The following is a 13,495-nucleotide window of genomic DNA, read 5'->3' on the forward strand; positions in this document are numbered from 1 at the left end:
AAAATTTTAAGATCTTTGTTTCCACTGATAATTTAGAAATATCGAAAGTCTTTTGCTATGTTTTGTTGTGAATTTTGCGTTTTATATTTTGAAGATATTCCCTGTCTTTAGTGTTGCCAGATAAAATACAGGGCCTGGTTTTGGTTTTGACTTTTGATTTTGTTTTTGTTAAGTCTGGCAACTCTAATTGTGTTACTCATCTGTGTATATTCAGAATCAAGGCAGACATCTGGCATTTAACAATCCCTCAGTAATGTTACAAAAATATCTAAAGAATATCTTAATAGAAACAGAAGCACTTAGACTTCATTAGCATTGCTACCAAATGTATTATGCAAAGCACATGTTACCCACAAAAAATTATAATTTTATTGTGCAAGCTCCTATCAAGCAGCTTGTGAAAAAAAGAAATACAAATTGCATAAACTGAAGATCAACAGCCACTATTTAATTCAAGGCACACATTTGATATTTTAAATATCTTTGTACCATAAAAAAATGTTACTAAAAATATTCCTGTTACACATACTTTTTATTAGAATTTTTTAAAAGAAGCAAGATAAATTATGTCATAAAATGTTCATATATAGTTAAGAATGCACACATGCCAGGAAAGCTAACAACTAACCCATTTTTAGTAATGGACCTAAGGAACCCATTAATGATGTAATGGAGTTTTCTTTTAAAAATATATCAAATGAATTTAAAATTAAAAAGTCATGTTTACCTTCTGTTTGTTGAATAGGGTCTTGCATAATTTTTTGGTAACATTCATATTGAGCTGTCATGATTTTATTTCTAGTATAGACACCCAACTGACTTAAGTCTTCAATGTTCTCTTCTGATTCTGCTATGTCAAGAATCTAAGGGATTAAAAAAAAATTCAAAATTGTGAGAATGTCTGTCAGAGGCAGTCTGTAACCGTGGAAAACCGTCATTGCAGTGATATGCTAGATGGTCATCTGGCTCTGGTGGGGGGGGGGGGGTCTTGATCTGATGTATTTGCCAGTTTTCATGGTTTAAATATCCCTGCCATGTTCAATTTCAAGTGCCCCCAAACAGCTGCCAATGGCAGCTCTGGGAAGTATAGTGTATAGACGGTTCTCAGAAGCCTGTGGGAGCTGGCTCTAGGACATGTGTTCTGGAATATGGACAGAGCTGTAGTCAAAGTCCACCTCTACTTTTTCACCTGCTCTGTGACTATAGGCAAGATATTTAAGGCCCCTAAGCCTCTGCTTTCTTATTGTAAAATGAGATAAAATAGACAGAGGGAAAGTATCTGACACATGGCACATATTCAAAATTGTCATTTTTATCATCATATTTTGATAATCACAATATTGAGAATATTCATTTATGTGTGGTGTGGGTAAACAGAATTTTCATTGTATGCACATCAATAAATGTTTTTGGACAAGCTATATATTCATGATCTTCCAATTCAGTAGCACAATTTTAAGCTTCACTTCGGTGGTAATATTTACATCACTTTTTGTTTCTGTTTTGTAATATGAAGCCTGTATAATCTCTCTTCAACCTTATTTCTTTTTCACTTTTCCATTATTTCTATTATTTTCCATAAGCAGTAATTTTCTACTTTTATTTTGTCCCCTTATTCTTTTTTTTAGTATAAATTCAGTTAGCCAGCATATTGTACATCTTTAGTTCTGATGTAGAGTTCATTATTAATCAATGAATATTGTTTCATTGCATATAACAGCCAGTCATATCACATGTTCATCATATCACATGCCCCCCTTAATGACCATCACCCAGTTACCCCATCCTCCCACCCACTTCCCCTCCAACAACCCTCAGTTTCTTTCCCAGAGTTAAAAGTCTCTCATGGTTTGTCTCCCTCTCTGATTTCTTCCCATTCAGTTTTCCCTCCCTTCCCCTATGATCCTCTGTGCTATTTCTTATATTCCACATATGAGTGAAACCATATGATAATTGTCTTTCTCTGCTTGACTTATTTCACTTAGCATAATACCCTCGAGTTCCATCCACGTCGATGTAAATGGTGGTTATTCATCCTTTCTGATGGCTGAGTAATATTCCAATGTATATATGTACCACATCTTCTTTATCCATACATCTGTTGAAGGACATCTCGGCTTCTTCGCAGTTTGGCTATTGTGGACATTGCTGCTATGAATGTTGAGATGTAGGTACCCCTTCTTTTCACTACGTCTGTATCTTTGGGGTAAATACCCAGTAATGCAATTGCTGGGTCATAGGATAGCTCTATTTGTAACTTCTTTAGGAACCTCCAAACTGTTTTCCAGAGTGGCTGCACCACCTTGCATTCCCACCAACAGTGAAAGAGGGTTCCCCTTTCTCTACGTCCTTGCCAACATTTGTTATTTCCTGTCTTGTTCATTTTAGCCATTCTAACTGGTATAAGGTGGTATCTCGTTGTGGTTTTGATTTGTATTTCCCTTGTCCCCTTATTCTTGATTCTCTGTTCTCTAGCCTGAATTTGTATTTAATGAAGTCTAAATAGTAATATTCCCTCAGTGTGTGGCACCACTCAATTTCACTATCTCCTGCCCTCCATTCACTCTCTCTCTGTCATTCTGTGATTAGTTTTAATTTCCTAGTAAAGATTTATGCGGCATTTGTGCTGTACAAGCAATAAATGTAAATTTACAGCATCAAGAAAATTGACATTCTTCTCCTGTTCTCTGGAAGTTCATCATTTTTATTCTTAAAAACTCAGATTTGCACACTGTCTGAATGAATTCAAGAAAAATGGTCACAATCCTTAAATTGCAATAATCAGATTGGTAATCTGATACAGAATTACCTGCAGGCAACCAAAGTTGGCAGGTGCAGCTCATTGGCACGCTCAGTGGAGGAAGCAGGCTGAAGAAACAGAAGTCCTGCTTCTTGAATTCTAGTCTATTTACCTAAGATAACATCTAAGAAGTGCAGGATTTGGACTGCTCCTGTTTTTGAATACAAATGCTGACAGGAATGTAGTCTTGCTTTTTTCTGTTTAGGTTTTCTATATTTTTCTTGAGTTCCTTTGTTTGAATCTTTTTATGGGGTTTGCTTGAAAACACCACAGGAAAATTATTTGCTGGCACAGAATTAGATGAGATTACATCTCTCAGTTTCTAATACATATAGTGAGATAAGAGTACCATCACTCTTTTCATGTGGGACAGAGAAAAATGTGAACAAGACATTTCTGTCAATAAAGATAACATGATATGTATAAGGAATGTGACCCCTCCAGTACAGTGATAGGTTCGTAGTCATTCTTAGTCTACCTTCCACCTCTAGCCTCGCATTCCCTGCAGATGCACGCAGGGGCACGCATGTGTGCATACACTCACAGACACACCTGCCCCAAGCATAGCATCAATGACTGTCAGAAAACAGACACTTAATACTTATTTGGATGAATGGATAAGGAAATTACTTTAAAAACAGTGCATGGTTTCAATTAATGCAAACCAATCAGTTGGCAGAATGAGAGAAAAACCAACAGATTGGAATCTGCTTTTTAAATAGATCTAAGAATCAACAGGTCTGGTTGAAAATATTTTCTTTACTATGCATGACTACACTATAGAGCCATTTCATTTTTCTTTCAAACTCTAATAATTACCTTCCTCTGGTGTCTTTTACATTTTATCATTGATCTTCCTCACTTTGCCATCCCACCCCCACTGCCTCAGCATCCAATGAAAGTGGATGCTGAAAGATAATAGAATACTGCTTTGTTGATTAAAAATGTACTTAATTTATGCATCAAATAACTGTATGTCATTCTGTTGTTATTAACCCTTATTAATTATAGGTATATTGGAAGTTAAAACAAACAATCATAAATAGGGAGTTATATTAGAGGAATTTATGCTTACCATAAAAAAAGGCAAGATTAGCAGTAAATACAGGATACACTTTTTCTCCATCATTGAAGCCAAAATGAAATACGCTATTAAATATAAATCAAACTGCAAAGAAAATGACATAAATATAATTAATCAATGTTTATGAAATACAGATGGTACTCAATAGTAAATTTTTTAAAAGTATACAATAATTTGGCTTTAAGAATTTGATTAATAGGTGTATGTATTACAAATGTTAAGAACATTGGAGTCCTGGGTGACTCAGCCAGTTAAGCATCTGCCTTCAGCTCAGGTCTTGATCCCAGTGTCCTGGGATCAAGCCCCGCGTTGGGGTCCCTGCTCAGCTGGAGTCTGCTTCTCCCTCTTCCTTTGCCCCTCCCCCTGCTTGTGCTTTCTCTCTCTCAAATAAATAAATAAAATCTTTTAAAAAAATGTTAAGAGCATTATGGCTTAAAGTACTAAAGAGCCTAAATACATTTTAGTCTTACAAACAGGAAAGCTTCTTACATATATATTTTTAAGTAATTAGAAAACATCTTGCTTTCTTTGCCTTTGCCAAAATTGGAATAAAATGCTTAAAGTATCAAAATAAAGACCTTCACAAGGACATAAAAGCACAAATTTTGATAGTGTATTTTACTATAAAGCTCACCTTTATTTCCTATAAATATTAATCTCATTTTTAATTTTCTGACTTTTCAGTAATTTAAGGGGGAAAATTGTTCTTGGGCCAATTTCTTGAGAATCAACAACCATATGTCATAAAAATGGCCTTATAAATTAATAGAAATTCATCATTTAATCAGGAAATAAGAGATTCCCTAAGTCATCAATGTTATTAAGATAAGGTTACAGGAAATGGACAATACCACATAAAGTATTTCTGTTAAATATTTCTGAAGGTAGATACAATTCTGAGCTAATGAAAATGGCCTCTAAAACAATACCCCTAACTTCTTAATTCTTAGAAACATTGCTGGGTTTGCTTACTCATTATAAACACCATGAACAACCTACTTTGACAGTAATTTTATGAGATATAAATTATCATGATATAGTCATAATATTTACTTAACTGAATGTGTAAGAAGTATTTTTCAAGGCAAGGGAGATTTAAAAAATCTGGTCAATAGATATTTGCCAGAAAACTATGAACTTAGATTTAATTTTGTTAAGAAACTTGTCATGATTTTTATTATAGGGCCAATGTTAGAGTAAGAGTTATAAAAACCGTTTCCACATATTATACTTACTATTTTTATTATCACAGGCAACGAGAGCACACCAATTTCTAGAACATAGAATCTATGTCATTGCTTGCCCTCATTAATGACTCACCTAGACACAGCTTTTCTTTTTAACTATAGCAATCTTCCAAATCACGTTTTTTCTTCTATCAGCTATACTGGGTTTTTATTATTAGTTGATCTAAAAAAATATATAACCAAAAAATCAGAGGCATTGTATCAATTTTAGATATTAAAAAACATGTTGTAACAGAAGGAAAACAATGAATCAAAGTTTTTGCAATTTAGTAATTAATGCGTTGATATTTTAGTTTTTATTACATTTTACCATGAGAAAATCTAATTTTCCAATACTTACATTCACAATTGTCTCCAGACTCAAATCACATTTTCCCTCGGATCATATTGGACATTGTCCTGAAGAATTTCTTAAATTCAAGGTCATGACCTGAAATATTGATTGATGTAATAATTTAATGTTATTTCAATGAGCCAAAATAATTTCCATGGTAAGTTGAAATTTTCAAAGAAAACACCATTAAAATATTTTTATTAAGCTATTCCAATTTTTAAAAATCTCTTTTGCTTACAATATATTTGAATTTTTTCACAAATATTTGTTGTTTTCCATTATATGGAGAAACTTAAATTTATTTTCATTCATCTAAGATGGTTAAGATACTGAAATTTTAAATTAAACTACAGTTTATTTTTCCTTTGAATGACTTTCTTTAATAACGTCTTGGAGTGTGTTAGTTGTCTTAGTTACGTATATTCATTTCCCTTGCCAGTATGGTTTCTCAAAGCCAGAAACCATATCTGATTGATCCATGTAACTTTGGTGACTGGCAGTTAATTTACGTTGGCTGTATAAATGAATGAGTAAATGAATGAAAAGACTAAACCAATAAACTACTTTAGGATTTAAAATTACAATCAAGAAAAATAATTTTAACTATTAAGTAACTGCCATTTCTTCTATTAGAAGGCTTTTGATAGTGTTGGAATATATACTGACAATGAAAATTGGGGGAGAAAGTTCTTATATCAGCACTTTTACCTTCTTAAAAAAATAATGTCCTGAAAAATATTTATTTTTCAAGTTCTGTGGTTGTTTGGGTATTGAATAAACAGTAGTTTACTCTATTGACTTTGGGGCTCTTCATAAAGGTTAAGCCAAACTTAAAGCATTAGTAGTTCACATTTCTCTATATTAAATATATATAATCCAGAAATACACAAATAAGAATGTAAAGAAATGTTATTCTATCTGGAAATCAGATAGGTTTTTTTTTATGAAACAATGCTTTGATGACTTACACATGAGTCAGGATTAAACCAACTATAATATGTACCTGTGCTCAAAAATTGAAAGGAAAAAGTGTTTCAAAATCATGTTTCAGGTTTTGCCAAACCCAGTATATTTGAAAAATATTTCACCCAACACTAGCATTTATTTGTGTCTCTTATCTAATCAGAGGCTTCAAAATCAGGGTTTCAAAAAGTATGTTAGTAAAATACCTTTTAATGTTTACTAGATTATCCTGGCACCCACAATTTAAAAAGACGTTATTCGTTTCACGAAATATTTACCAATGCAAATAATTCCACTTTTATAGCTTCCCTCTTTACCCTATTCCTTAGTGATCTGGAAAATGTGTTACTAGTAGCAAGGTTGTTTTTTGCACTGTGTAAACTTGTAGCACTCCTAATCAAGGGGCAGCAAATTTGGGCGGCAGTTTTTCAAACACACGGTGGACACCTGTGCTCTCCATGAAGTCTAACAATGACCATTTTAAGTGGTGATCCAAGTCATTTGAGTCATCCACCTGACAAAGGACCTATCAAATTTTCTTGCCATCAGACACATGTGGTGAGTGGTATTTATGGAGGAATCACCACTTTCGCCAAATGTTCTCAAGGTCAATAATGGAGGGCTCATGATTGCGCAAGTAGGTAACGCCACTGAAGATCCATCTGAAGGTCAGTTCAGACTGAGTCTCATATTGGTAGATGTAAAGGCATGATTGTTATCAGAAGTATGTTCAATTGTATTCCTCAGTTTAGCTCAGTGGTTCTTTGCATGCTACCTCTAATATGTTCCTTCAGCAAGTGGTTCCCTCTTCTATATTTAGCTTATTCCAAATTTATCTTTGCTAAAATACATTTGATATTAACTGACTAAAGCTGTTAAGCAAATCACTGTAAATCTTTCAGATCTTGTTAAATTATTTACTGACAACTGAGTTGCATGTTGCCTTGTGAGATATAGAAGTTCTCATCCAGTTCTAAAGAGAGATGAAGTACACAATGAAGGGTCAAGTTAAATGACTAAATCTGCCAGTGGGTTTTTCCAAGTGTCCTTAGGTTTGTTTAGTAAGAAAAGAGCTTATTCAAAATGAAGAAAGCTCTAATTTAAACTCTTAAATGAATTTGTAGTCATAATGGTACTAATAGTAGTTACTGGCATTTTCTCTGCTAGCCTCATGGATCCCATCAGTACTGTTTTATTTTCACTTCTCAAAATTAATCAAAATGGAAGATTTGGTTCTACTGGTAGAAACAAAATAATTTTCTTTACTGTACATGCGGAATTAAAAAAGTAGTTTATTTCCAAATAGTCTTCATTTTTCTGGTCCAAAGACCAACATAAAGTAAAAATGACTTATTTCATCACAGAAAAAACTTTGAAGATGAAGAATGTTGTAAAACCTCAAAGAACTTTTGAAATATAGCTTCCTAGTCACTCAGGATTTATGTAATCTCATTCTGGTTTCATTTCCTAAAATGACCATTGATCTGTACCATAAAACATTTTTCGTGGATCTACATTTCCAAATCCAAAACTTTTAACCAATCTTTTTTGCTTACTTCAGTGTAAAGCATGTCTTATTCTGCATTAAAAAATTATATATCAATGTGACTTAATCAATACTCAGTTATCAGAACACAGAAACCTAAATCCTGTAAATGTATAGCAGTGCCTTGCAAACCTTCTTATTTTCTCAAAATTTTATTATTCCTATACACATTTTTCATTAACATGTTTTTCTTTATAACAGTTCTTAGTTTTAGTTACCTAACCCTGATACTAAAAGTATTCACTCCAAGATTAAGGGGAAAAAACAACTTTTTTACTTCCACTCCTCCATTTCCAAAATATCTTGGATTTCTATGGGCCCTATGCCATATTCTCTTCTCCCCTTACTTATCCAGTCACTATAAAGTGGGCTAACAGAAGCATTTCCCACACATACCTCATTTGCCATCAGCCGTCCTGAACCTTTGTGTGAATAGAGTAAGGATTTTCTATTTAGTGCATGCCTTTCCCTTATGGCATATTCAACATGCTACATTTCTTTTTTTTTTTTATTTGAATTCAATTAATTAACATATAATGTATCACCCAGTGACCCCCATCCCCTCTCCCCTCCAACAACCCTCAGTTTGTTTCCTATAATTAAGAGTCTCTTATGGTTTGTTTCATGCTACATTTCTGAATCAAAATAGGGAATAAACACTCTTCTCCAAACCCAGTTTTTCACACTTGGATGGCAAATGGAAACATCTTTCTGTCATTCTACACTATGTAGAAGAGATTGTGCCACTGAGGGAAAATGTCAAAGTACAAGATCCCAGTTACCTTTTATTTTCTCCTCACTGCTTTTTTTTTCTTTCTGCTAGAATTATTCTTGCAAATTACTGTCTTCACTTCCAATAAAATCTTTAAGAAATACATGCAGTATAAGGTTTTAACTCCCTACCCCCATCCTGGCCTGGAATGTCCTTAACACTTTCAAATTAAAATATAAGGACCTCTTCTTCTTAAATATCTGTTACGGATGTAAGAAACTCAAATATAAGTTTTTTTTTTTTTTTAAATAATATCACTTGGGGCTTCCATAATTTTTTAGGCTGCTGAATGAACAGGTACCAAATCACTGATGTAGCATAAACCAGTGTTGCTCAAATTGTGGGTTCATGGATCACCTGCATCAGAATCACTACCAGAACCTGCTGAACATGTTAGAATGTCTAGACCCCGCCACACACCCTCGGAATCATAATCTTCAGGAGAAGAACTGGGAATCTGAATTTTTAGTAAGACTTCAGGGAAATTCTTGGCCTATTAAATTTTGGGAAACACAACATAAATACAACAGCCTCATTGGACCATGCTGAAACCTGGACACACTCATATTCCTCTGTCTCTAGTTACTGCCAGACTATTTTTTTTTAAGATTTATTTATTTATTTACTTGACAGAGGTGGGGAGGGGCAGAGGGAGAAGGAGAGAGAGAATCCTCAAGCAGACTCCCTGCTGAGTGCAGAGCCTGAGCATGGGGCTGGATCCCAAGACCCTGACCTGAAATCAGGAGTTGGTTGCTTAACTGACTGAGCCAGCCAGGTTCCCCCTGCCAGGCTGTTCTAAAAATAACTACTAAGGGGGCACCTGTCTGGCTCAGTCAGAGGAGCATGTGACTCTTGATCTTGAAGTCATAAGTTCGAGTCCCACGTTGGAAGTAGAGCTTACTTCAAAACAAACAAACAAATAAATAAATAAATATCAAGTATAAATCAAGCAAAATATTCTGCCATGTTCCCAGGCACAATAAATGTCTCAGAACTCCAAAAGCAAATTTTCAAATAGCTATTTCAAAATGTATCTGGTAATGTTGTAATTCTTTTTGTGTGTGTGTCTGTTTATGCCACTAGATTGTGAGAACAGTAAAAATAGGACATGCATTGTATCTACCTTTATAACTCCAAACCCTAGGCACAAAGAGAGTAAATAGAAAGTGTGTTTTGAATGGATCACTTAAAAATGAATTTAATTAGGTTGAGGAAACTGGTGTTTGGGGGTGCTCTTAGCCCTATGAAGCACATTATAAATTCTGACACCTTAAAAAAAAGTCATTGACTGGATTCTACTCCAGGAAATTTGTGTTCAGTTCATCTCTATTGGGGCCTAGGGATAAGCATTTTTTTCAAGTTTCTAAGATGATTCTAGTATACAGCTGAAGTAGAGAACCAGTGGTACACATAGTAGAATTCCATGGTAGGCAGAATAATAAGCCCCCACGTATTTCCATGCTCTAGTCCCCAGAATCTGTCATTTCAAGGTTATGGACCTTACAGATTGCTATGAAGTATCCTGGTAGGCTAAACTAATCATTTGACCCCTTCAAAGTAGAAGAGGAAGGTTGAATGGTCAGCTGTGGAGATGCAACAGAAGAAAAGGAAGCAGAAGAGACATGACACCAGAGATGGCTTTGCCAGGGAGCCCACATACAAGGACCGGAAGGAAGCCTCTGGGAGATAAAGGTGGCTCTCAAACTAATAGCCAGCAAGGAAACAGGGACTCTGGCTCTACAACCTCAAGGAATTGAATTCTGTCAACAACCTGAATGAATCAGGAAGTAAATTTTCTCCCAGAGCCTCCAGAAGAGAATTCCTTGATTTGGGCCCTGTAAGACTTGAAATAGAGAAACTAGCCAAGCCCACAGGACTTCTGACCTATGGAGCTGTGAGATAATAAATGTGTGTTGTTTTAAGCTACTACATGTGTGGCAATTTGTTACAGCCCGTTGAAGACAAATCTTCACCTGGTCAAAAAATTATATTTTCCCATCAGATGTAAGTGGTAACTTTCTGCTTCACAATTGGCCAGTCATTCCTCCTAACTTTAGCATACATTTATCATAGGGCAAGGCAATCACATGAGCTGCAGAATTTCTTCCAGCTGTTCCAAAATTGTTAGGTGATTTTAAGAAAATCATTTCAACTCTTTTCTGCTTGGTTTACCAACTAGAAAATGAATACTTAATTTTTAGCTCCCTCTTCTATACTGCATACTTATTGAAAGATGTGTGCTGGAGTCAGAGAGGCATAGCTTCAAACTCCAGTTCTTATAACACTTAAACTCACTATTTTCTGATAGGGAAAGGAGTACACAAATAGTGGCTTGGTTGATGTTGCCTAAAATTTTTATCATAATTCATCTTGTCAGGTTGTTTTAAGTGTTGAATTACATCATAGATACAAAGAACTTATAATAAACACCCAATAAGCATTAGCTATTGCTATCATATTTATTACTCTATAATTTTAATTAGTCATGGGAATATTACTCTTATCTCGTATCTCATACATATCTTAGTGACTTGGCCAAGGGCACACAGATGCTTAGGGCTGATCCCAGTCTAACGACTCAGATTCTCCAACTCTAAATCTGAAGCCCTTTGCCCAAACTCTATTGACTCAGAGAATTGAGCCTTTTTTTTTTTTTTTTTTGGGTAACTAAAATATAGAAAGTGGTGCAGGATACATTTCTGTTTTGCTTATTCAGTTATTTTGCCTAACCATCCAATTTTCACATTTCATTTCACTTTCATTTATCAAACGCATTTTTATTTTTTCTCACGCAATTTCTTTTTTTGATTCCTTGCCTTAGTAAGGCTGGGATATTTTACTTTTTTTAAACTTATATTAGTAAACAGCTTTACAACTCAGACTTGCCATTCTGTTAAGATGCCAAGATAAAACCACATGCATTTTAATTTAAGAAATACTTCTGGAAATTTCAATTAGTCATCTTACCCTATTTATTGAGCATCTACTTTCACCTAGTTGTGTAGGGAGATGGAAGTGAATATAAGTTAAAATTCCTCAACAAAAATATAAAGTTAGAGAATAATCTTATTTTAGTGGTTTATTTCATTACTTTTAAACAGAGTCCATAGGACTCACTCATAAGGTTCTAAAGAGGGATGATTTCACCAACATTTAAGATAGGAAGTTAGTCCTGGTGCTCAGTCAATATGTGGTCATTCAATGAGCTTGAGCAAGTTACATACCTTCCCAGGTATCTCACTTGTAAAATGAAAGAGTAGAATAAGATAATTTAAGCCTTGGGTAAGGGTTCAAAATTTATGTAAAAGGCAAGAGGGACACTTTTGTTCAAACTAACCCAAATCCAAAATATCCTTGAAACTGAAACTTTCCAACACTGTTTTTTCTAGGTCAGGAAGATTTTCCCCAGGTCCCCTCCTTCTAATTGCCCAAAGGAGTTTGAGTTTGAATCTAAGACAGTGGAATGTAGACCCATGATTTTTTTCTCTTGCTACATGAAAATTCAGGGAAAAGGTATTTAGGCCAAAAGAAGTCACATCTTGATTTCACCTCTTCATATACTGAAGAGCTGTTCTCACTTTTGAAAGGCCAGTTGGGGTAAGTCTAGTTCTCTCTTCTCCACCGCAGAAAAATGAAATTAGAAAAGCAAACATATGTTTTCATAATCCCCCTTGCCAGACTTCTTCAGAATGGGATCGGATTAATTCATCTAAGCCAAGTTATACTTATCGTCATCAACATTGAAATAGCCTAAATGCTCCTGGGACCGGAAGCCAACAATTTATGAATTTGGGATACATTGGGTTTTTATCTCTTTTGCATTTAACAGGAAATGACATAGGTAAAAAAAATTTAAATTATACAGCTCCAGAAATTACAAGACATGTTAAGGAATGATTCAACAGTCCATAAACTCAACAAGGTAATCAATAAAATAGCAAGAAAGATTATTACATTTAATTCATCAAAATATTATGACCTAGTATATAAAAGCACATCTAATAGCCAATTTTAAAAAGTCAATAAAAACCCCCAGAAACTATTTTATTTTGAAGAGGCATCTGAGTTTAACTACAACTATTAAATTCTACATGCTAAAAAAATATATATTATAAATGTTGCCCTTCTGACCAATGATACAATTTTCCCTTTTCCAGGGAGATAGTAAAATAAAGTAACATCTACCTGGTATTTAATAATTAGCCTAATAGAGGGACAACTGTGATAGTAGAGGCAAAAGTTGTACTGGTTACAAATTCTGATTTGAAAACCCAACTCAACCTCACACTTTCAAGTTAAATAACTTCTGTAAGAATAGTTTTCTCATTTGCAAAATAGCCCCTACACCAGAAGGCTATTGTGAAAATAAAATGAGATAATGTACAGACTTTTTAGAACTCAGTAAAGTTAGATATTATTGTTATTACTGTTATTATTATTCTATCACATTAAAATTTTTAGAAACGTAACCAATCTCATACATGTTTTTAAGTTATTAGCCACAATTTCTATAGCATTGTAAATGAAAATTTACCCTATATTTCAAGGGGTGGTCATATGCATTGTGAATTTATCTTCTTTAGAAATAATACGTTTGGGGTTTTTTTCTGTCATTTAAGTCAGTTATGAAAATATCAAAGTGAATGGTAACAAGTATATTCCCAAATATGTCCATTTAGTTAACATAATTGTGTATTTCCTAATATTGAACTTATATAAACTAAAGTTCTAGCAAATTGTTTGTATACA

At 34.2% G+C, this 13,495-nt stretch overlaps 1 protein-coding gene across 3 annotated transcripts in view; it reads right to left on the reverse strand.

Moving 5' to 3' along the window:
- Positions 1-13,495, reverse strand: part of CALCRL (calcitonin receptor like receptor) — a 94,948-nt gene that overhangs the window by 36,542 nt on the left and 44,911 nt on the right. For all 3 annotated transcript variants that reach the window (XM_045806280.2, XM_045806278.2, XM_045806279.2), the window contains 4 exons: positions 5,472-5,561; positions 5,205-5,294; positions 3,876-3,968; positions 728-863 (listed from right to left, as the gene is read on the reverse strand). In XM_045806280.2, the coding sequence (XP_045662236.1) occupies positions 728-863; positions 3,876-3,929 (190 nt within the window). In that variant the 5' untranslated portion in view covers positions 3,930-3,968; positions 5,205-5,294; positions 5,472-5,561. The remainder of the gene's footprint in view (positions 1-727; positions 864-3,875; positions 3,969-5,204; positions 5,295-5,471; positions 5,562-13,495) is intronic.

The sequence above is a fragment of the Ursus americanus genome, chromosome 1 (assembly GCF_024610735.1).
Source record: "Ursus americanus isolate L20-20 chromosome 1, mUrsAme1.1.p, whole genome shotgun sequence".
Taxonomy (NCBI): domain Eukaryota; kingdom Metazoa; phylum Chordata; class Mammalia; order Carnivora; family Ursidae; genus Ursus; species Ursus americanus.